Below are 23,957 nucleotides of genomic sequence, written 5' to 3'. Positions count from 1 at the left end.
ACTTCACAGCCTTGGACCTTTAGCCTCCACATTCTAGGACTGTTCCTGGTTGCTCCATAGTCTTGGCCAGGCCAGCTGGGCACACTGTCCTTTGGCCTGGGCATGTCTACGATCACTTTGGGATGAGGCTCAGGTCTGCCTTCTGAGGATGCATGGTGATGGTCTGCCCCATGCTGGTCGTGTTAATTTGTCTCACAGGGTTAAGGTGGGGATCATCCAAGTTTCTTGGATGTGAGGTGATTCTGGAATATGTAACCTGTAGGTTCTGTGTAAGTATCCTCTCCTGAGCTGCTGTGCAGCCTCTTCCACAGCCTTCCAGCCCCTGTCTCCCTCCTCCAGTGAACCCTTTTTGCTACTCTGGAGAGATCTCTCTAAAACTCAGGCCTGTTCCTCCCTACCCCACATACCCTGGTTGGAAGTCTTTGTTGACTGAAAGATGGAGGTCACCCCTTCACCCTGAGTCTGCCCCCATCTTGCTTGCCTCTTATTCCCACCTTCCTGGAGCTCTCATGCTCTTGTTTGTACAGCTTTGGCATGCTTCCACTGGGGAATGCCCATTGCCCCTTTGATACACAGCTAAGATGTCCCTCCAGGGCTGAACTCATGTCCCACCATGGCTCTGTCATACCCAGGCAGTGGTTTCCCTCCCATCCATCTCCCTTATGAGGTCATGAGTGCCAGAAAGCAGAGACACCCCTGTCCTGACTCCTGTGCCCACCATAAGCCCTCCAGGAACTGAGGGATTAGTAGAGTCTCAAGATCACTGGAAAATTGCTGAGGTGAGGATGGGAAGGCATTGTGGGAGCCGGTGACAGCCTGTTACACAGGCCAGATGAGCACATGTAGTCTCTGCCCTCAGCAAGCTTCAAGGTTATAGGGTGAACTTGGATTCCAACTAGGTAATTTTAACCATGTGGTCATAACATCAAAACCAGAGGATGGATCTGGTGAGATGGCTCAGTGGGTAAAGGTGCTTGCTGCTAAGCCTGATGACTTGAGTTTGATTCCTGGGACCCGCATGGTGGAAGGAGAGAACCAACTTCTGCAGGTTGTCCTCTGACCTCCACTTGTATGCTGATGCCTGCACATGTGCCCATATACATATACTCATATATACACACAGAAACACATAATAAATGTTAAAAAGAAGCACAGCCAGAGGATGTGGCTCCGTATAGGCACTGGGGACCCCATGTCTGATTAGCACTTAAACTCATTAAGAATTTTCCAGGGCATTTTTTTTTAAAGTTCCCAATGGCTTGTGGCTTAGTGGGTAGAGTGCTTGCCACTAATGTCCACACCCACAAAACCTATGTAAAAACTTGGTGGACTTGGAGGCTGTGTCATCCCAGCACGTGGGAGATGGAGGCCTGGAATCCATGGAGCAAGCTGGCTAGCCAGACCAGCCAAAACAGATGGCTCTGGGTTCAGCAAGAAACCCTGCCTCAATACATAAAGTAGAGAGAGAGTGACTGAAGAAGACATGCAGTGTTAACCTCAGGCCTTCACACATATACATGGGTGCATGGGACCCACCCACACATATGGGCCCACATGCATATGCACACACACATACACACACATATACTGTACACACATTTAGGTTTCCGTTGGCTGAGACATACAGCACAAAACATGGCACCTTAGTGCTCAGGGAGCAGCTCCATGGCATGATGCCCTTTGTACAATGGGCAACTGATCTTGTCTGCTCTGCTGCTGTGGTAAACACTGACCAAAAGCACCTTGAGGAGGAAAGGGTTTATTCAGCTTACATTTCCAGGTCACAGTCCATCACTGAAGGAAGTCAGGTAGGACCTCAAGCCAGACAACTGAAACAGAAACCATGGCGGAACGCTGCTTGCTGGCTCCTTCCCCTGGCTTACCCAGCGACCTTTCTTACACAGCCCAGGCCCATCTGCCTAGGGATGTCTCTGCCTACAGTGGGCTGGACCCTCCCACGTCAATTAGAAATCAAGAAAATGCCTCACAGACATGCCCGTAGGCCAATCTGATGGAGGAAATTCTTCATTTGAGGTTCCATCTTCCCAGGTGTGCCTAAGTGTGCGTCATGTTGATAAAAAAGAACAAAACAACAAAACAAAACAAAAAACCCAAAAACAAAAAGTCCAACAACAACAGAAAACCAAGACAAAACAAAACAACAACAGCAACAAAACCAGCACAGAAGCCGTCACCAGACATCTTTAGTTTTTAACCACACCATAAGATGCCACCTTAGAGATTACTGTTTCATTGTAAATGGCCACATTATATATGGAGGAGGCTTTGGTTGTTAGCCTTAGCCTTTAACAGACGTGCTCTCCATCTAGCCCTTGGAGGAGGCTTTGGAAGATGCAAGCATTAAGAGACTGCGTTAAGTCCTAAGTCACCAATGAAGGAGACATGGGAGCTGATGGTGGCCTCTGTCTCCAGCCGTTATCCCCACAGAATGTCACTGCTAATAAAACTGTGAGAGTAAGTTTCTACAAATTTAACTTTTACTAGAAGACCTTGGTCTAGTCCTTTCTATAAAAAACCAGAGGGTTGGGGCTGGCGAGATGGCTCAGCAGGTAAAGGCACTTTCTGCCAAGCCTGGCAGCCTGAGTTCAAACCCTAGAACTCACATGGTGGAAAGAGAGAGCCACTTCCCACAAGTTGTCTCTGGCCTCCGCATATGTGCTATGGCATGCATACCTGTGTGCATGGACACACACCTAAACATACACACAAAATAAATACAGGTTAAAAAGCAAGAGCAGAGGACTGGGACATACTGTACCTCTGTCCCTCCAGTCAGTACCTACAGCAGAAGCAAGAGACTCAGTATTGGCCAACCACTTAATCCTCAAATTGTCAACCAGAATGTGATTGTTAAAAAAGAATGATGACACAATAAGGCATCCCAGCAAGTTGTGTGAACACATGAAGAGAAATTAAGGGCATTAGGAGCGTGTATTGGGACTCGAGAGATGCTGTCCTGTGGACCATATGGAGGCTGGGCAGGGATCCAGGTACTAATGGGAGGGAGAGAGATGGAGCAAAGAGAGCTCCAGGCAGAAGGGGCATGTGAGCAGGACCGTTTCCTAGAGGAGGGCACCACTGGGGGCAGAAGCCAGCAGGGGCCAGACTCTGCATCCCCCGCCCAGGGGTGGATTTTCACACTTCTAAGAGCAGCTGGTTCTTCCGAGTTTGGGGTTGGCTAGGCAGGGCTCAGAGGGGTGCTTTCAGGAGAGGTCTGGCCGTTTAGCTGGCAGCAAACAGGGAGTAGGTCACTGCAAGCAGGGGGCTCTGGCACCTGTGCTATTGATGGGAAGCCGTGTGGAAGCCAGCTATCGGTAGGTGATTTTCTTTCCTAATTAAAAATATGTTCTTTTTGTCTCTTTTCTTCCATGCTGTCTTTTTAATGCTTAAAAACTTTTTGTTCTGGAAATAATTTTCTAGATAAATTTTAAAATTGAAAAACAGGACAAAGAATATCCATGTACCTTTAACTCAAATTCATATTAAAACACTTTTAATTATAAAAACACCCCTTTCTCCTGCTAAAACCTTCAAAGTATGGAATGGGAAAAGTGCCGGTCTCCTCCCTTCCTGTTTCCTACAGTTGCTGCTTTGTGAATTTGGAGTGCATCCTTCCACACAGCTTTCTAAACTCTGTGCCTAGGGCAGGGAATGTGGAGGCTCTGAGCTGCAGATAGTATCTGGGGTCTACGTTCCATGTAGACTTGGGCACTGACCGCCTGGGGACAGGCGTGAAGTAGGAAAACCAAAGGCTTCAGATGGTGGTCTGGGCAGAGCAGGTAAGGGGAGTAGACAGTGCAAGTAGACAGCAGGAGAGGAGCCAACGGGGCCGTGCCTAGGGCTGTAGGAGACCCCAGAATTTCAGCATTGTCATGTCTCTTTGAAGTCAGAATGAAGGGAGTCACAGTGGCAGAGGACCCATGAAACCACTGAGATAGGGAATGGGAATGGGGACCCCTCAGGAGTCAGTTCAGTTGCCTTGACTCCAGCCCCAAGTCTGGGGTTTGGGAGACTGGCAGGGGCCACCTACCTCAGTGCAGAGGCAGGATACAGGGCACAGGGTACCAACCAGGGCTGATGGGGCAGTGACTCCTGTGCTGCCTCCCCAGCTCCTTGGTTAGCCTGATGGAGACATTCAATGAGAAGGCCGAGCAGCTGGTGGAGATTCTGGAGGCCAAGGCAGATGGACAGACACCCGTGTCCATGCAGGACATGCTGACCTGCGCCACCATCGACATCCTGGCCAAGGTGACAGGTGGCTCTGGAGGAGAGGGAAAGGTTGGGGCACAGGGGGCTGAGAATTCTCTTCTTCCTTCCTTGCCCCTACCTCCCCTTCTCTGCGCTCTGTATATTTTTATACATGTTGTTACTTTGATTATTTAAAACAACCTAGTGTGAGACAGACCAGAGTTCTATCTCAGTCTGCAGAAACGGACCTAGAGAGGTGTTAGATGTGGCCTGGGCTGGTCAGGGCAAAGGCAGTGTTCTGAGGCCTCCCTGTCTCCATTCCCCCTCTGCGTACCCACAGGACATGACTGGACTGGTCAGAGTAGACTTGGCAGTGACTCAGATATCTCCAAACCCCATCTGAAGGCAGGTGTCATGCAGGGCATCGAGTGGAATTATTATTGTTGTTATTCTGTGAGTGAACAGAGGGAGGGTGGGGTGTGGACCCTTGAGGAAGACTGCAGCTCAGGGGGGCCAGGCATCTGGCCCAGGGAGGAAGTCAAGGTCCTGGACTGCCTGTGGGGTTGAACTCATCCTGGGTCACTGTCAGGAGGGTTTCTAGCAGTATGTGCCTGGATGTGCTGTCCCTGAGGCCCCAGGACACGACCTCTCCCTTCTGTCTCCACAGGCAGCTTTTGGGATGGAGACCAGCATGCTGCTGGGTGCCCAGAAGCCCCTATCACAGGCAGTGAAGGTCATGCTGGAGGGCATCAGCGCATCCCGCAACACCCTGGCAAAGGTACTCCTCTGTTCCTCCCCAGTGACTGTTCCACAGCTGCACCACTGTGTCTGCTAAAACACCTCCTTCAGGGACTTTTCAGAATGGGTTTTACATTCTGCTATGTCCAAAATGACTTTTGAATCCAGATTTGCATGTGTTTCCTAAAACCAGAGGCACAAAATCAGAACAGTGTAATGTAAGTCACGAGTTAACCTTCGTCTTGTGTTAAATGCTCCCCAAAGCAGACATTCTGGCTATGATGACTTCACCATGTGGGAAGTCACCATCCTCAGCATTTCACCTCTTCGTCATAAGATGGCTGTGGTGGCTCTAGCTAGCACCTCCTTATTCTAGACGTGAAGAAGAAGAGGAAGGTGGTTCCTGGAGTTGTGTCCAGGTTCCCTTCTGTTCCCTGGGACTTCAGTCTCTGAGCTTGCAGCTCCCCCAGCCACCCTATCCTTTCAGCCATTGGCTCCACTTCACGTCCCCCTGGCCCTGGCATCCTCCTTCCCATGCTGTCCTGTCTGCCTCATTAGGAGGCCCTCTCCTCTTAAGTGCTGCAGGGCATCATTTCTAGGGATTTGGTACCGGAGGGGGAAGCTCAGGCATGGACTCTGCCCACCACCTTGAGCTGGTCTGCCTGGCTGCTTCCTGTTTTCTAGAATTCCCTCTGCAAGCTGCTGCCTGGATTTGGGGGTGGGAGCGGTGAGGGAGCTGCGGGAGGTTCAGGGCCGCCTTGACCTGGAGCTTTCATTCAGTTCATGCCAGGGAAGAGAAAGCAGCTGCGGGAGATCCGAGAGAGCATCCGCCTCCTGCGCCAGGTGGGGAAGGACTGGGTGCAGCGCCGCCGCGAGGCCCTGAAGAGGGGCGAGGACGTCCCGGCCGACATCCTCACGCAGATTCTCAAAGGTGCTGGGTGCTTGCCTGCGAGCAGGGTGGGGTGGGGCTGGCTGGGTGGTCCTCCTCCCCACTGTCCAACAGTCCAACTTCAGAAGACAAAAACCATTGGTGCTTTCGGAGCCAGGGGACCGGGAGCAGGGGCTGGCATGGGACTGACCTTGTCCTTGTCTTTCAGCTGAAGAGGGAGCCCAGGACGACCAGGTCCTGCTGGATAACTTTGTTACGTTCTTCATTGCGGGTACGTAGCTTGCACTGTGGATGGCTAAATTTTGTTCAGGGTTGCCTTTACGCTGATTGAAAGCTCAGGGGCTGCCTGAGCACTGCTTCCTGCAGGCCCGGGCCTGGCCCCAGGAGAAAGGAGCCTGTCTCCTTATAGTCCTTGTGACCTCTCTGGGGCTGGGGCTGTTTGGGAAGCCAGCTTCTTTGGCTCAGGAGAACTTGGCTGTGAATTCCAGCTCCCCCTTTCACTCAGGTTTTTGGGGAGGCCTTCATTAGATTGGCACATATATATGTGCTGAGAAACTTCATTCATTTGCTCATTTTCTTGAGTGTCCTTGCCTATCTAGAGGGCCCCCCTCTTACCTTCCAGCCAGCTGCAGATGCCCACTCCTTAGGGAAGCCCCCACAGATGGCCTAGTGCATCCTCATGCCTAGAGCCTCCCTTCCCTCTGCCCAATCCTCCTGGACTATCAGGCTGTGTTCATATGGTGGGACTGTGTCCCCCATCAGGAGCTTACCTGCTTCATGATAGTGGGGCTGCTTGGTGTGGACGCCTCTACATTCCCAAGGCCCTGTGTGGCAGGGATCCCCACAGATAGAGCAAGAATGAGCAGATGAGTGAACCTGGGGACTGGGAGGGCACAGGTGAACAGGCAGGTCATGGTCTGATGGCAGAGGTGCACAGATGACATGTTCTAATGGACAGGAGCCTGGCACATGGATGGTCTGAATCCATGTGGTGATTTGAATGAGAATGTCCCCCATATACTCCAAGTATTTGGACAGTTTGTCTGTAGTTGGTGGCATTGTTTGGGGAGGTTTTAGGAAGTGCGGCCTCCCTGGAGGAAGCATGTCACTGGGGGCGGGCTTTGAGAGTTCTTAATTAAACCTTGCTTAATTAAGCAAGAGTTTCCAGTTGCTTACTGCTTCCTGTGCCTGTTTCAAGAGGTGATCACTCCACTTTCTGCTCTAGCCACCTCCTGCCCATGCCTCCCTCATCATTATGGACAATCCCCTGGAACTATAAGCCCAATAAACTCTTCCTGCTATAAGTTGCCTTGGTCGTGGTGTCTTATCACAGCAACAGAGAAGTAGCTAATACAGTCCAGGTGGGGAGACGCCCATGCAGAGACTGTTGGGGCCGGACTGCAGGGAACCATCTTCACACAGGGTCAGAAGACTAGAGGAAGGTTCAGTTGGTAAAGCGCTTGCAGTACAGGCATGAGGACACCAGCTGGATTCTGGCCCACATACAAAGGCCAGTGTGATGGTATGCACGTGTAATCCTAGCTCTGGGTGTAGAGATGGGGGATCCCTGGATCTTGATGACTAGCCAGCCTAGTCCAGTCCATGAACTCCAGGCCTGTGAAAGACCCTGTCTCAAAAAATCAGGTGGATGACTCGTGTGGAATGAAACCTGAGGTTGACCTCTGGCCTCCACATGCTTCTTCCAACCGTACAAGGGTTCCAGGGATTGAACTCAAATCACCAGACTTGTACAAGTGCTTGTACCCCTGAGTCATCTCCCCAGTGAATGTGCATGCTTTTAAAAAATTATTTAATGCACAGCACACCAAAGCCTGGAACATTCCTATTTGTACATGTGACAGGACCAGCTCAATAGCTTTTACGATATGAAATATCTTTTTCGAAAGGCTTCTATGTTGGAGGCTTGGTCCTTGTATTAGTTGCTTTTCTGTTGCTGTGATAAAACACCACGACCTTAGAGAACTTAGAGAAGGAAAAGCTTATTGGGTTTATGGTTCCAGAGGGATAAACATCCATCATGGCAGGGGCGGTACAGCAGGAGGAAGGCAGCCAGAACAGGAAACTTGAGTGCTCAAATCCTTAAACAAGCAATGGAATGAAAGGTAGGAACTGGAAATGGAATGGGGCTACATACTCCCAAAGCCCACCCTCAGTGGCTTGCTTCCTCCAGCAAGGCTGCACCTCCTAAAGGTTCCACTACCACCCAAGCAGCGCCACCAACGGGAATCAAGCGTTCCAATACCTGAGGCTCTGGAGATGTTTCTCATTCAAACCACTATACCCCACCCACCACATACATATACACAGAGACGAAAGGCAGGAAGCATCTCTGAATGAAGGGCAGATCTTCCTTTCTGGCACTGGAGGCAAGTCCAGGGTGGGAGTCCTGGAGAGGTTAGGTCTCATTCCCCCTTTGAGAGGACTTCCCAGTGCTCCCCATCTCTCACTGAGGACTGAATAATCCCTTCACATCCCACAGCCCATGCTGAATCCCATCTACCTGCGCCTGGGGGGAGCAAGTGCCATCTCCTGCCCTTTGTGTGGAACCAGGGGACCCAGGATGAGGTGCTTTGCTGGTCACAGCTCATAGAAGAGAGGTAGCCCATGGTCATAACTGCATCTGTCCTTCGGGTCATTCCTGAGCTACCCTGGCTGTGAGATCCCAGGAACAGGTAGCCTCACCTCCCTGTGCCAGCTGGCTGTGAGTGGCCCCTGCTGAAGCATTCACACCACTCAAAAGCATTCATGAGACACAGTTTCCCTCTACTCCACCCCCATCCCCCGAGGGTTTTGACACTGTCAACTTGCCAGCATCCTGCCTAACCTCAGAATTGACCCTCTGGAGATGACCCATAGCATCTGGTTGGGGCAGTTCCCCTGTTAGTCTCCATGATTGGAGGGACACATCCCTCCTTGGACCTCTGGGGCTGCAAAGGCTTTGGGCCGGGATACCACAGACTGGGTAGGGCAGGACCTTGGGCTTAAACACTTTTGACTTCAAGTTTCTCTTAGTTTTGTTTTTTCTTTTCTGCAAAATGGGGGCAACTGCCCTCCGGGCTGTGAGGAGGATGATGGGAAGAAGCAACTTTCAGACATCTAAGCAGAGAGATGGGGCAGATGACTTGCAAAGACCAACGGACCATCTCCTTCATATTGCAGCCATTGGGGAACAGTGTAGGGGAGGTCTCAGCTGCCACCAAGAGCCTAGGGCCCCAGAGCCCCCATGGTCCCACCCAGAGCAGTGGCTCTCCTTCTTCTCCACAGGTCACGAGACCTCTGCCAACCACTTGGCCTTCACGGTGATGGAGTTGTCTCGCCAGCCTGAGATTGTGGCAAGGTATGAAAGCTGCCCTCGGGGTTGGCAAAGGGCTTTTCTGATGTCTTGTCCCAAGGACCATGTGCCTTCGCCTCCCACGGCTGAAACTCTCGTGGAACCTACTTCCCTTCACCCCAAGGCCTTTGCATTTGCTCTTCCCTGGTCTGGGTGCTCTGCCCCTGCTTTCCTCCAGATCAAGTCTGTTTTAGCCACGAAACCACAAACTTCAGGGTAGCAACAACCATGGCTCTGTCCCTTCTACCATGCACGGATTCTGGGCTGGCACTGAGCACAGAGATTCTAGCACAGCTGGCCACCAGCCCTGGTGGGACCAAAGACAGTGGCAGCAGACATGGTGCTGGGACTGGTCAGGTTCCAGCGGGCCTCCTTTGCAGACAGGCACCTTCAGGGTGACAGACAGGACCAAGCTCAGAGCCCTCTGGCCATGTAAGGTGACACAGGAGCTCTTGGAAAGGGGGACAAGCCCCAATTATAAGCATTATAAGTTGTCTCCATTGTGAGAGGCAGAGTGAAAGAGGGTGTGAGAATATAAAATATCTTATTGAATTTTACATATATATGTATATACAGGGGCTGGAGAGATGGCTCAGTGGTGAAGAGCACTGGCTACTCTTGCAGAGGGCCCAGGTTCAGTTCCCAGCACCTACATGACAGCTAACAGCTGTCCTTAACTCCAGTTCCAGAGGATTCAGTGCCCTCTTCTGGCCTCCACGGGCATTGTATGCCTGTGGTGCACTTACATATAAGCAGGCAAAGCACATAAAATAAAAATGAATCAAAAAATTAAAAAATATCAATACATATCACACATAGATATATTAGAAATTTGCACTTTATATAAAAAGTGGGGTTCTAAGGGTGTGCTCAGTGGTGGAATGCTTGTCCAGCATGCACAAGTCCCCCCTGACTTCATCTCCAGCTCTGGGGAAATGTTTTACATTTGAACTATTTTTTTTATTTTATGTATATGCGTGTATTGCCTACATGTAGGAAAGTGCACCTGTGTTGTGCAATGCCTGCAGAGGTCATAAGAGGCTGTCGATCCCCTGGGACTGGAGTTACGGACAGTTGTTAGTGGTCATGTGGATGCTGGGATTCAAACCCGGGTCTTCTGCAAGAACAACCAGTGTTCTTAACCGCTGAGCCATCTCTCCTGCCCCCATTTGAACTATTTTTAAGAGCACAGTCCAGGGACACTGACACCACTGTGCAGACCTTGCTGCCACCTGGCCTCGTAACCCTTTCATATTCCCGACTCCAAAGCCTGTCCCCATTAAACAACTCCCTCCCCCAGGTGCCTGGTGTGAGTAACGTCAGACTCCATTTGTCCTTCTGTTCCTGGTTTGTGTTTACTCAGAAGAGAGCCTTCAAGGTTCATGCATGTTGGAGCCTTGGGTCAGAATGGCCTTTTATTTATTTATTTATTTTTAATTTTTTTGGTTTTTAAAAAAAATTTATTTTACTTTATTTTTAAAAACTTTTTTATTTTTTAAAGTTTATTTATTTAATTTTTTGTGTGTGAGCGTGTTACCTGTATGTGTGCAAATGCACCCATGTTGTGTAATGCCTATAGAGGTCAGAAGAGGGCATCAGATCCCCTGGAACTGGAGTTACAGACAGTTGTTAGCCACCATGTGGGTGCTGGGAACTGAACCTGGTGCTCCTAACCACTGAGCCATCTCTCCAGTCCCATGGTCTTCCTTCTTTTGAAATACTGGATCCTGCTCCATCTACCAGATGGTGAAGGGTCCTCAGGCTCTCTGTATACCTGTCCCACATTTGCTGCCCTCAGGCTCTCTGTATACCTGTCTCACATTTGCTGCCCTTAGTGGTGCTGTGAATGTAGGTGTGCAATTACATCCTTGTGTCACCACCCGCAGATCTTTTGGATTTATTCCCTGAGATGGAATCACCATGTCTGCTCCTATTTTAACGTCTGTGGGGGCTTTCCACGGCAGCTACACAATTCCCTCTGATAGTGCATCTTGGAGCTGGCATCCTGTTCCTCCATGGCTCAGCATCATGTGTCCTTTTCTGGTTTAAAATTTCTTTTTATAGGGCTGGAGAGATGGCTCAGCAGTTAAGAGTAGTGACTGCTCTTGCAGAGGACCCAGGTTCCATTCTAAAAAATTCTATTTATATTTTTCTTTTTTTAAAAAAGTATTTTATTTATTATTTTTTATTTTATGTGTATGAGTATATTGCCTATGTGTGTATAAGTACAGAGGGCATTGGATCCCCTGGAAATGGAGTACAGACAGTTATTAGCTACCATGTAGGTGCTGGGAATTGAACCTGGTTCCTCTGAAAGAGCAACCAGTGCTCTTAACCACTGAGCCATCTCTCCAGCCCCTCTATATATTTTTTCATTGCTATCCTGATGGGTGTGGAGTGGTCCAGATCCATCCTAAGGCTGCATATTATTTTAACCACCCACATCCTAAAGCTCACCCAAGCATCTTCCCTGGACCATTCATACGACTGTTTCTAACTACTGTCAGCCGGGCTATGACAGGCATCCTCACCGACAAGCCCATGTAGGGCGAGCTTCAAACAAGTGTTTTAAGGCTGCAGGAATGTGGTTCCTATTTACTTTTGGGTGCGGCCTGGCTAGCTGCCTTTCACAATGGGGCAGGCAATGTTTGCTGGTGAGAACTCCATGCCTTGCCTTTCAATCTGCCTTCTACCAGGCTTTTTAAAAAAATATATTATTTTTATTTCATGTGTATGAATGTATTGCCTACATGTATGTGAGTGCACCCGTGTCATGCAATGCTGCGGAGGTCAGAAGAGGGCTTCGGATTTCTCTGGAACTGGAGTTAAGGATGGTTCATAGCCGCCATGTGGGTGCTGGGAATTGAACCTGGGTCCTCTGCAAGAGCAGTCAGTGCTCTTAACCGCTGAGCCATCTCTCCAGCCCCCTACTGGTCTTCTTAACCTTGCTATGGGCAGGAGTCTGTCTCCAGAAGTGAACTTGTCTGTCTTACCTGGCAGACTACAGGCTGAGGTGGATGAAGTTGTTGGCTCCAAGAGGCACCTGGACTTCGAGGACCTGGGGAGACTGCAATACCTATCCCAGGTGTGTGGTGAGGGAGGGATGCCTCCTAGCAGATGTAGGGATGCAGGGAGTCAGACCTGCTGCCTCACTGGGTCCTCCCGTGCAGTTGTCAAACTGCAGCTCTGAGAGGACTTTGGAGACCCAGCTGCCCTAGCTTCATGACAGCAGGCTGAAAGGACACTCCTCCTGCAACCCTAGTGTACAGCCTGTGTAGCTAAGGTCAGAAAGAGGCCGTTAGCGAGGGGGGCAGAATATTCCTCCAGTCTAGGCTTGCATGATGCCTAAGCTCGTCTTCTCACTGTGGGGCTGGTTCAGCAGGCTCTCCCATGCTGACCAAATGCAGGGTCCGTTTGCTCCAGGCCACCCTCTGTAACGGGAGGAGCCCTGCCTTCTGGTCCCAGTGTTGTGACGTAGTCCTTGACAATAACCTCCTTTGGCCACATGAGGAGTTGGACCGCCATCCTGGGGTTCTGGGCCATCCTGGGACAGGGTGTGCACTGGGAATGAATGGGGTGGGAGCAGTACATGCTGCCACTGGCCTGGGGACCTCTTGACTTCCTGTGTCATCTCCCTGTGTATAGGTCCTCAAAGAGTCACTGAGGCTGTACCCACCAGCATGGGGCACCTTCCGCCTGCTGGAGGAGGAGACCTTGATTGATGGGGTCAGAGTCCCTGGCAACACTCCTCTCTTGGTGCGTGGCCCTGGGTCGGGCTGACCTGCTCCAGGGTAGCCCAGTGGGGACACTTCCCTGAGGTCAGGGAAGCCATGGGTCTGTTACTGTCATAGCACTGACTTCCCCGTGTGGAGGGGGGAGGTATACGTGTGTGTATGCATGTTTACATGTGAGCACACATGGAAGTGTATGTGGTATGCATGTATGTGGAAGCCTGTGGTTGATGTTGGGAATCATCTGAGATGGCTCTTCCACATTATTCATCCAGGCAGGGTCTCTCAGTCAATCCCAGAGCTCATAGATATGGCTAGTCTCACTGGCTAGCTTGCTCTTAGAGATCCTGTCTCTGCCTTCCTGGGGCTGGAATTACAGGAGGGCAGCCTCCCTCATTGGGCATTTATGTGGGTTTTGGGGACCGAACTGCTGTCCTCACATTTGCATAGTGAGCGCTTTAACCACTGAGCCATCTCTCCAGTGACTATCCCCATATTTTCTTAGCTCTTCTTTGTCTATACAGCACCTCTTCCCACTGGTCCATGGCATCTGTCTGTGCATTTCCTTTCATGTGTTCACTGGTTCGTCGCTTGTAATAACTCCTCTAAACCCACCACCCATCTCTGCATGCCACTCCCCTGGCCCTCAGGTGTGTGTGCGTGCGTGTGTGTGTGTGTGGGTGTGTGTGTGTGTGGGTGTGTGTGGGTGTGTGTAGCCTAGGTGGGTCTGCCCACTCAGTGCCTATGAGGCCATGTGCCAGACAGAAGATCAAGCAGCAGAGGCAGCCACAAGGCACAGGGGAACTGTCAGTGAGTAATGAAGAAATGACAGCCAGGCAGGATGAGGGCACATGTGGACAGGGCTTTGAGGTGTGCAGAGGAGGCCCCACACAAGCTCCAGCTCCCTGGTCCCCGCACCACAGGTTCCTGTGTGCCTGGCTCATCCTTGTGCGGTCGGGGTGATGGTACCCAAGTCATGGTTTCTTCAGATGCACGGGATAATGCCCAGAAAACATCCCTGGCTCATAGCTGATGCCCTTGACCCCTGACCCCTGACCTCGTACCTAGTATTCACTTTGCTTGCTTAACTTCAGGCTGCTCACTTGCTGCCCCAGACTCAGCACAGAGAAGTGAGGTGGGCAGCTTAGGAAAGGATAGGCAAGGCGGGGGCCAGTGCCCACAGCCCAGTTATGGGGTGTATCACTTTTCCAGGGCCAGACACAACCCCTAAAGGTTGAGGGCACAGAGGGCATACCAGCCCCCATCAGGAGAACCCCGGGTGCAGGTGATACAATGCAGCTTTCCCAGTCTCTGTCTTGAAGACCGAAGTGACCCTGAGTTACTAGAGGCCGCCGCCCCCAGGGAACAGGAGGAATCACCTCCCACCACCAAGTCTCAGAGCCTCTGGTCACTTAGTTTTATTGTGTGACTTCAGGCAAGTCACTGAGTTTCTCTCTGAACCTGTAAAACAGGTGTCACTGTGGCTCCCCACATAGTACACCCTGCTGGTCATGGGCATATCACACTGTCCCCTCTTAGAGGTTTTTTTGGGGGGGGGTCAGTGGAATGTCACACCTTCCTGAGCAGGTAGAAAGGGGCACCCTGCTTCAAGTCATCCCATTAAGGGGCTGCAGTGGGTTGGAGCACGACCTGGGAACCAGTGACACCAGCCCCTTTGCCTAGCAGTTCAGCACTTACGTCATGGGGCGAATGGACACCTACTTTGAAGATCCGCTGACTTTCAACCCTGACCGCTTCAGCCCAGGAGCACCGAAGTAAGTCCCTCCCCATGCTGCCACGATGGCATGGCTGAGCCGCCTGGACCCACCGGACCCCGGCAGTCTCTACAGCCCTCAGAGGGGTTGTGGAGGATGTCCTAGCTCAGAGACACTGGGCCGCCTGCTGTCTTAGCTTCTTTTCTGTTGCTGTGATAAAATACTCTGGCAAAAGCAACATAAGGGGGAAAGGACTTAGTCTGGTTCAGAGTTCAAGGTTATGGTCCATCATTGTGGGGGAAGTCATGGGAGCAGGAGCTGGAGGAAGCTGGTCACAGTGCCTTCCCTGTATATATAGTCCAGGACGTCTTGCCTGGGGAATGGTACCCACTGTGGGCCAGTCTTCCCATTCAATTAATGTAATTAAGATAATCCCCCACAGGCACGCACAGAGGGCATGCACAGAGGCCCCTTCCTGGGTATTCAATATAGACCCTGTCAGGTTGGTAGCTAATGGCATCACATTTGCCCAAGTGGTAGGGCTCAGAAGTCTGCTAAGGATGGCTGGTGCCCCCAGGCCCCGAGTTGGTCAACAGAGGGGAGAGCTGTGTGGACACTGCTCCTTGTGTTGACCCTGAGGGGCCTCTCTTCTGCAGGCCGAGGTTCACCTATTTCCCCTTCTCCTTGGGCCACCGCTCATGCATCGGGCAGCAGTTTGCTCAGGTAGGAGACACAGGGTTGGGGCCTCCCAGAGTGACTGAAGGTTGGGGGTTTAGGGATGAGGCTGGGCCTGCTTGACAGGAGGAGAACTAGGCAGGGAGGGCCCTGCCATGCATCTGTGCCCTCCACTGCCTGCTTTCCTCCCTCTGTCCCCTCCCCTGCCTCCTTCCCTCTCTATCCCTCCCCCCATGCCTTACACACAGATGGAGGTGAAGGTAGTCATGGCCAAACTGCTGCAGAGGATCGAGTTCCGGCTAGTGCCTGGGCAGCGTTTTGGGCTACAGGAGCAGGCCACGCTCAAGCCACTGGACCCTGTGCTGTGCACCCTTCGGCCCCGGGGCTGGCAGCCTGCACCCCCACCCCCACCCTGCTGAGCATTAGGCAGGATCAGACTCCTTGGGCCAGGACCTCATTGGCCCCCATTGCTGCCCATGGCCACCCACCTGTGTCTCTGCCCCATCCTCTGCCACCTTCCATGTGGGCCTGAGCCCTCACCTGCTTCACACCCTCAGCACTTCCTGTCACCTGCTGGCTTCTCAGTTCTTTCTGGTGGGCCCTGCCTGTCTCCCAGCCACCAATACCACTATCTGACCTTCTGCCCTGGCCACATCCTCAGAAGAGACACCCTAACTCTTGCTCACTCCCTAAAATCTTCAAGTGACACTTTCCCTAGGAAGCCCTCCTTGCCACCCACGGCTGGGCCAGGGTCCCTCCTCTGTGCTCCCTCGGTCACCTGTGCTACCTCTAACACACACTGACCACACTGTATTGTGAATGTCTGCTCATGTGACCAGCTGCCCTGCCAGGCTGTGAGCTCCACAGGGCAAGGTCTACGTGTGCTTCGCCTCTGAGCCCCCTGTTGCTAACCAGGGTCTGGCACAGAGTTGATGCCCAATAAATGTGTGTTGACTGCATGAACGAATGGCCACTCAGGCCATGGTGCTCTCCTTTTAGTCTGCTTCCCTGGGGGGGTTGAGGGGGATGATGACTGGGTCCCTAAGAGCTGGCACAGCTCTGGAAGCTGCCTGTTTACAAATGACGTTAGAGAAGCCCAGACAATACCACCTTGTAAGAAGCCTGTCCGTTACCAGAAGGGCCCATGTTGTCAGAAGCCAGTTTCCTGTTCCTCTTATAAGGCTGTGCTTCAAAGTGCTGAGTGACTCTGGGATGATAGGAGGGGTCCTGGCATCAAGAGCTTGGTTTGAGAGGGTTGGGGGTCTCAGGCAACTCTGAAAATCCTGACTAAGCTGAGCCCCCATACCTGCCTCATGCCTGCCAGCATCCGTGGGCTCTGTGTTGTACCTGCTGACCCAACCAAGGGAGGCTTTTGGCAGCCCCAAGGGTGGGGTCATGTGGAGGGGGCTGGGGTTGGAAGAAGCCCTTCCTCTCTCAGGCTGGCTGCTAACCCCCTGTTAGTCCATATACTCTCCCCACTCAGGGGAAATGGTCCTGGGTTCTTTCCCCACTGGGAGCCTGTGTTAGAGACAAATGCCTTCATCCCTGTCCAGCATCTGCATCCCCAGTAAGGCCCTTTCTCCACACTAGGGGAGGCACAGAAGTATGGGCCTTTGATATACACCACCTCCTTTGGCCCTCAGAGATCTTCCCAAGGAGCAGATGAAGAAACAGACTCAGGGGAGGAAGTGACCTGCTATGTTCAGGTGAGGCCTGGAGTGGAGCCAAGCATGGTATACATGTATCTGGGCGCCTGGCCTGTCCCTTCCCCAGCCTAGGTTGGCCTGCACAAATACTTTGGTCTCAGCCTCTGAACAGGGGTTCAGGAACACCTCTAGAATCATCAGAGTCTTCCCCACTCTCCTGACCACCTACACATGGCCAGGCGCCTATCTGGATACCCTACTTCTCCAGCACCTGTCTTTTTAGTGCTTTGCTAGGTGGCGCCAACCGCCCCCAACTCACTGTCCCTTACTATAACCCCCCCAACTCTTCTCTGAACTTCAGCAACCCTCCCACTGCCTACTTCTGCCTTCTTCTGTAGCTGTGTCTGACCCCCATAACAGTCCTTCCCTAACTATCCACCTGAAAGGGCCACAGGTCACCACACTCAGCCCTGTAGGGGCACAGCTAGGCCTGTCTAGAGCTCAGCTCCTTCAGGAAGCTTCAAGTTGCCAGTTTATCATCCTTAGACTTGGCCTGGCAGTTGCTGAGCCTGAGTCTTCACATCCCCGTTGGACCATATTCTTCCAGGGGATGGGAGAGGGAAAAGTCAAGGTCACGATCAGGCCATCATGGAGTAAAGTGCTCATGGTCCTTGGTGCCTGATGGCCCTCTGTCACTGCAGCCCTGAACTGGCTCTCAGTGCTGGAACTCAAAAGGATGGAGAGCAAGAGGACCAGGAGGCCCCCTTCTATAGGGCCAAAGCCTTCCTGAGCGGCTTCCTCTGCCACACAATGGGCTATCTGTGAGGGGCAGAGCTCTCAGTCCCAAGGGTCAAATCCTGGCCCCACCTGTCACTGGCTTTGGAGCTTGGGCCTCAGCTTCCCCCTCCAAAAGGGAGGACAGCTAACAGGACTCACTTCTTCATGTGGGAGTAGTTAAGAGCCTTCACAGGTGGGCCTGGGCTTGGCTTAGAGCCTCCAAAGTTCTGCTGGCAGGTATTAACATTTTTATTGCTTGGGCCTTGTGCCAGGTTAAGAAAGGCCTGTAGTACCCAGAGCAGCCGCACGGGGCCGCCCTGGTGCGGTGCTTCCAGGATCCGCTAACCAGGACAGGATGGATGACACCTTCTTCATCCCACCAATGGGCTGGAGTTGAGAGGAGCCAGGCCCCCCCCAGTCAGCCTCTTGCTGCCAGGCCACCCGACCCCCAGTTTCCTAAAACCGTTCCTGGAGATGGTTTAGATCTGGCGTGGGACGCGGGCAGGCTAGTAGAGAGGGGGGCTTGATGTCAAGAACCAGTCTGAACTCACAAACATTACTGGGTAAAAAAAAAATCCCGCACAAAGCAGGAGTGGTTGGGATTCAGGTTCTCCCCCGCGCTGGAGACTTAAAGCCTCTCTGCCCACCTCCGGAATGGTGACTTTTTCTGAAAGTTCCCTCCCTTGTTAAATCTGGACATAAGAATGTAGGGAGTTCGTGGGCTCTAAATCTACACTCTTCTGCTGGCAGGAAGCCTCCAGTGTGCACATTCCTGGGGAGGCAGCTTACACGTCTCCTCCTCCCCAGACCTGAGCCCCCTCAACTCAGAGCTGCTCCAGTTCCCAGGTCTTCTGCCTTTCAGACCAGTCAGGAGGCAGTTTGCAGTTGATCTGACTTTGCCAAGTGGCTAATAGCCTGATCTAAGTCAGGGGTGGTCTCGGGCAGCCTTTGTCAACCTAGCTGTGTGACCAGGTGGGAGGTTTTCTCCTCTATGTTCTGGTGTGGAGACCAGAGGCTGGTGGTCCTGTTGGGGACAATTCAGGTAAAAGAACAAGTCAGGTAAAAGCAGCTGTCCACAGGGCAGCTTCCAGGTGGGGGGCTGACAGGGATCCTGAGCCAGCCCTTACCCCTCCTGGCGTTTGTGGTCAAGTGGCTGGTTCTTTACACTGGTCCAGAGATACACTGGTTCTAGACTTTGCCTGGGACTGCACCTCTTTTTTTAATTTAATTTTATTTATTATTTTTATGTGTATGAGTGTATTGCCTGCATGTAGATAAGTGCATCCATGCCGTGCAGTGCCCAGAGATCAGAAGAGGGTGTTATATCCCCTAGAACTGGAGTTACGGACTGTTAGCTGCCATGAGGGTGCTGGGAATCGAACCCCAGTCCTCTGCAAGAGAGGCTGTCGGATCCCCTGGAACTGGAGTTATGGACAGTTGTTAGCTGCCATGTGGGTGCTGGGATTTGAACCTGGGTCTTCTGCAAGGACAACCAGTGTTCTTACCCCTGAGCCATCTCTCCAGCCCCAAGGGACTGCACTTTTTAAAAAAAATATTTTATTATTTTTATTTTATGTGTATGAGTGTATTGCCTGCATGTATGTGTCATGCAATGCCATGGAGGTCAGAAGAGGGCTTCAGATTCCCCTGGAACTGGAGTTAAGGACAGTTCATATCCGCCACATGGGTGCTGGGAATCAAACCTGGGTCCTCTGCAAGAGTAGTCAGTGCTCTTAACCGCTTATCCATCTCTCCAGCCCCGGGACTGCACCTCTTACATCCATACCTGCTCAGACCTCCCAGGGCTCTAGACAGCCTCAGGCTGGATATCCAAAAATAACCCTGGTTGGGGTATAGGCAGACAAGGGGACTTACTGTGGACAGAAGGTATTTCCTTTGATCAGCAACAGGGACCAGTAAGGAGAGGGTCAGGATCTCACCTTTCCCAGAACACAGGCTCTCCTGAATAGCCTTCTCACTAGAGAGCCATAATCACTCCTCCATCTCTGACCCTGTGGGCAGCCCCTGCCAGTAGGCCAGACCCTGGGCAGCCAGACAAAGTGGCCTCCCTGGCAGGAGGCAGGCTGGGAATTCTCACTGCCAAGGGCAAGTGTGTGGGTTCTGAGCCTCCAAGAGGGTGGGGTCTGGTCTGCCCTCTCCACTGCTTGCCTCAGGCGCAGCTAGCTTGACTTCTGGGGTCTAGCCCAAGGATAGGGCCTGTCCACATGCTGACCCTGGTCTGTCTCTGAGTGAGAGACCCTGAGTAGGGAAGGGTCACTGATAGAGGAGGCACTTACCTTTGAAGCACTACACATGAAGGCCTGTTCAGACCCATCTTTCCTTGGAGTACGTATGGGGCCCCAGTACTATAGACACAGCTCAAGGGCACCTTCCCTGCCACAGGGCCCGAGACAGAGGGGGAGGGAGGCCTTAGTGCTTAGGGGCTCTGTCTCTACCTCAGAACCCATGACATGAAGCCTGGGAAGGCTTCTTGCTAGCCTCTGTCCCCTTCAGCATAGAGTTAGGCTATGTGGGGCTTAAGCCAGATATGAGGGCCTTGACTTGAGCAGCTCAGATGTCTTCTCCTCCTCCAACCCCAGGGACACTGGAGCAGCTAGATAGGCCTGTCAGGTCTTTCTCCTGGCCTGGAACCTGGAGGTACCCAGGAAGTGATTGGCTTGGATGCCTGGACTGGGCCAAGGGGCTGGATATAGGAAGTTAACTCCTAGGACTGTGCTGGAGTTCATGTGCGTGTGTGTCGTGTCGTGGTGTGTGTGTGTGTGTGTGTGTGTGTGTGTGTGTGTGTGTGTCCATGCCCTGTGGTTGTGTATAAGCCCCATATATGTGAGCCCATGTGTGTGAGCTGTGTGTGTGTGAATCACAGGGGTGCACTTTTGTGTCTGCTTGTGTCTTTTTGCATTTCTGTGTGTTCCCGTGGTCTTCTTGTCTCTGTCTTGTTGCATGTGAGATGAATGTATGGGTCTCAGCAAGTGTCTGTCTGTGCATGCATGTGTGTCTCCAGCTCTGTGTGTCTGACCTTATCTCAGCTGGAGGAGGTGTCTTTTCTAACCAGAGGCTGTGGAACACAGAAGTCCCACCACAAGCTAGGCCCTAGCCAACCAGCCTACATTCCATACTCAGCTCATATATGGTGAGGTCAGGTCACCTATTCAAGGCCACTTGCCCAAGGCCACCTGTCTGTCCAGGAGGCATGCTTCTGTTCAGTGCAGATGTGTACCTGCCTTCAAGTCCTGACCACTGAGGTCCCAGGGGAAGGAAAAGAACATCTCCATCAGGGAGGAGATTCTGGAGAAAGTGTGGTGGTGGCGGGGAGCAGGTGCCAGCAGTGGGAGGGTATGTGGGAAGTGGACCTCCTCGCTGACTCCTATCCCAGATGCCAGGCTCATGGCTGGGCCCCACTGATGCCCAGCAAATACGTACCTTTCCATGCCTGTTCCCCTTCCAGTAGCCCCAACTCCTGCCTGGTCTTATCTCCCATCACATCTGCCAATCCCTCACCATTCCTGGGGTGAGCTCTTTCCCACAGTGGCCCTTCTCCTGTTGGCTCTCTGCTCCTGACCATTACTTACCAGGTCTCTGCTGAACCACTCTCCACAGGAGCCTTCTTGACCACTTGTCCTGCTCTCCTGCCCTTAGCCCAAGGCCCCGAGAGACCGCACAAAACCCTCACTGGAACCCTGGTAGCTGCCACCATGTGGTGGCCCCCACCAAGCAGTTGTTGAAATTGGCATCAGATGCTTGTGAGCCCTAGGAGCTCATGGGCCCCAGAACAGTCAGCTGGAGACAGAACTTCAGCAAGAGCTGGTGGAAGCCTGGGGCATGTTTGTACGTGCTTGCCTCCCTGCACAGGTAAGGCACATGTATGTACATTTGCACATGCTCATACACGTATTCATTCTGAGACCCATACGTAGCCTGCGTGCCTGCTACCATACATGTATGCGCACACTTGCACACAGAGCACCTGTGCACACCCACCTGTGCATACGTTCTCACACATGCAGTATAGTGGGTTCACTCACGGCTGCTATGACCTCAAGAGCAAGAGAATGAAGCCGTCATCCCCGCCCCCCATGTTCCTGCAATAAAGAGAACAGGAAGGGACTTGGGGCCAAGGACAGGAAGAGGAAGTGGCCTGCACACAGGAGCCAGCACTGGGCAGTCCCTCTGGGTGGGACATAGAGACCGACAGATACAGGTGGGAGGTAGAGTGCAACCCTCCCCCCCTCTTGGCACCTGGTCGTCATTTTATGTCATCCCCTGCCGGGGAAGATCCTGAGGCTGGAGCCAGGCTTGCCCCAGTCATTCTGGGGTCCTCATGGAGCTGGTATCTGACCTGGTCCATGTACCACCAGGCTCCTTCCAGCCTTGGTCTTATATCCCAACTGCCAGTGGCCAAGGAGGGCATCTCTGTGGAGTCTCCTTCTTGAGCTCCACTGTTTGCCCCATACAAGTCACATACCCTGACACTCTGGCCTGGACTGTGGAAGTCTTCCAAGCTCCTGTCCTATGCCATGATCCTATGAAACGAGCCCATCCTAGGATCCCAGAGCAGGTGCTGCAGAGAGTCCCAAGATGGCCATGTGTGCTTGATGGCAAGGGATCTGTGGGACACCCTCCTGCCTAGTCCGGCTTAAGGCTACATAGGAGGTGCCCATTGATGCTTCCACGGTGTGGATGCAGAGGTACCCAAGGGGGCCCCTGCAGCTCAAAGCCACAGAGCAAGGCAGGCTCTAAGAGATAAGACTGATTCCCCAATACCCTCCCACTAGCACCTCTTTGATGGTCATCCCTTTGCTGGTCCCACCCACAGTTGCACAGGCAACATCTGTGGACACAGCTGATGTTAATCCCTTACTATCCCCACACCCCAAAGGCAAGGTGAGCTGCTGTCCTGAAGCCCCACTTCTCCTTCATGCACACCCTTCCCATCCCTCATTTTTCACACAGCTGCGGGGGTCTGCCTGGCACTAGGTGATCCTGGCTGGGTACCTGGATGGTGAGGAGGAAGGAGAGGACACACAGGTGGAGGAGGCAGGGGTCCCAGGGCTCTGGACACAGTTCCAGGGGGCTGGGTTTGCTTTTTTTTTTCTTCACTTAAAATTCTCAGCTCAGTTGGGAGGGACCCAGGAAGGTCAACAGTTCTGGCTTCTCTGAGACTGAGGGTGTTCCAGGATGCATGCAGGATGTTCAGGGCTATAACCGGGGATAAGGCAGATAAACAGGACAAATAGTCACCCTCAAGGGACCCCAAAGCCATTACTTCAGCCTCACCTGCTGTTTGAACTCCTTTTGTCCTTCTGTCCAGCCCTGCTTGCACACTTCCAGGAGTGGTGAGCTCATTAACTTATCAGGGTAACAACTACCAAGGGCTGGACACTGTGAGGACTAGGCACTGACCACAGGGAGGTCAGAGTTAGCTGAGTGGTGTACAGGGGCAGTGGAGGGACAGTACTGGGAACCCTGAGCTGTGGCTGGGCAGACAAGAAGAGGAGGAAAAGGGAGGTGGGGGAGAACAAGGGAGAAGAATGCGGAGAGGGGAGGGGGAGGAGGGGGAGGGGGAGGAGAAGGGATTGGAAAACAGAGGGGAGGCTGGAAAATGGTGGAGGAGGAGGACGAGAACGAGGACGAGGAGTAGGAGGAGGAGAAGAAGAGGAGGGGGAGGGGAGGAGGACGAGGAGGAGGAGGAGGAGGAAACAGTATGGGCAAGACCAGGAGGCCTGGACCCCTTAGCAGAGTCTGAATTCCTTTACCGATCTCTGCCAGTCAGTGGGCCAGTGCCGAGGATGAGATGTGACTTCAAACTCCTCCTCCCTCCCCACCCCTAGAAAGGAATTTCCTTAGAAACTTGGTGGCATCAACCCTCCTGCCTTCCCTCTGTAGATCTTTGAGCTGAGAAAGGCCTTAGTGCTCATGGAGGAGCTGCCAGCAGGGCCAAGAGCCATTTTTCCGAGGCTCCTTGGTCCTCCGCACCAGGATCCACCCCCTCCTACTGGAAGCAGGTCTCACTTCGCCTGCCTGAGACCATCCCTCTACAAGTGTCATCCTTCCTGCCTGGGACCACTGCCACCCTCTTACTGGGGCCGCCACCCCCTTCCTCTGCACCTGCTGACCCTGTTGTTCCTAAATTGCCCTCTTGCTCTGAGAAACCCGTCCCACAGTAAGACCAACTCCTATGCAGCTCTTCCAGTAAAGCCCTCCCAG

General features: G+C 52.5%; 1 protein-coding gene across 2 annotated transcripts in view; it reads left to right on the top strand.

Annotated features, from left to right (window-relative positions):
- The window catches only part of LOC103727655 (cholesterol 24-hydroxylase), a 36,354-nt gene extending 20,086 nt beyond the window's left edge, over positions 1-16,268 (top strand). Inside the window, exons 6-15 of one of the 2 annotated variants that reach the window (XM_008825633.1) lie at positions 4,131-4,269; positions 4,877-4,987; positions 5,728-5,878; positions 6,045-6,107; positions 9,122-9,194; positions 12,189-12,273; positions 12,834-12,944; positions 14,606-14,694; positions 15,291-15,357; positions 15,558-16,268. In XM_008825633.1, the coding sequence (XP_008823855.1) occupies positions 4,131-4,269; positions 4,877-4,987; positions 5,728-5,878; positions 6,045-6,107; positions 9,122-9,194; positions 12,189-12,273; positions 12,834-12,944; positions 14,606-14,694; positions 15,291-15,357; positions 15,558-15,728 (1,060 nt within the window). In that variant the 3' untranslated portion in view covers positions 15,729-16,268. Of the gene's footprint in view, positions 1-4,130; positions 4,270-4,876; positions 4,988-5,727; positions 5,879-6,044; positions 6,108-9,121; positions 9,195-12,188; positions 12,274-12,833; positions 12,945-14,602; positions 14,695-15,290; positions 15,358-15,557 lie in introns of both variants that reach the window. The other variant, XM_017796232.1, reaches the window with a different exon arrangement.
- Positions 16,269-23,957: the final 7,689 nt, after the last annotated feature.

The sequence above is a fragment of the Nannospalax galili genome, unplaced genomic scaffold (genome assembly GCF_000622305.1).
Source record: "Nannospalax galili isolate Female #2095 unplaced genomic scaffold, S.galili_v1.0 scaffold188, whole genome shotgun sequence".
Lineage (NCBI taxonomy): Eukaryota > Metazoa > Chordata > Mammalia > Rodentia > Spalacidae > Nannospalax > Nannospalax galili.
The sequence above is the reverse complement of the archived record's forward strand: the minus strand, read 5'-3'. Positions and strand labels throughout refer to the sequence as shown.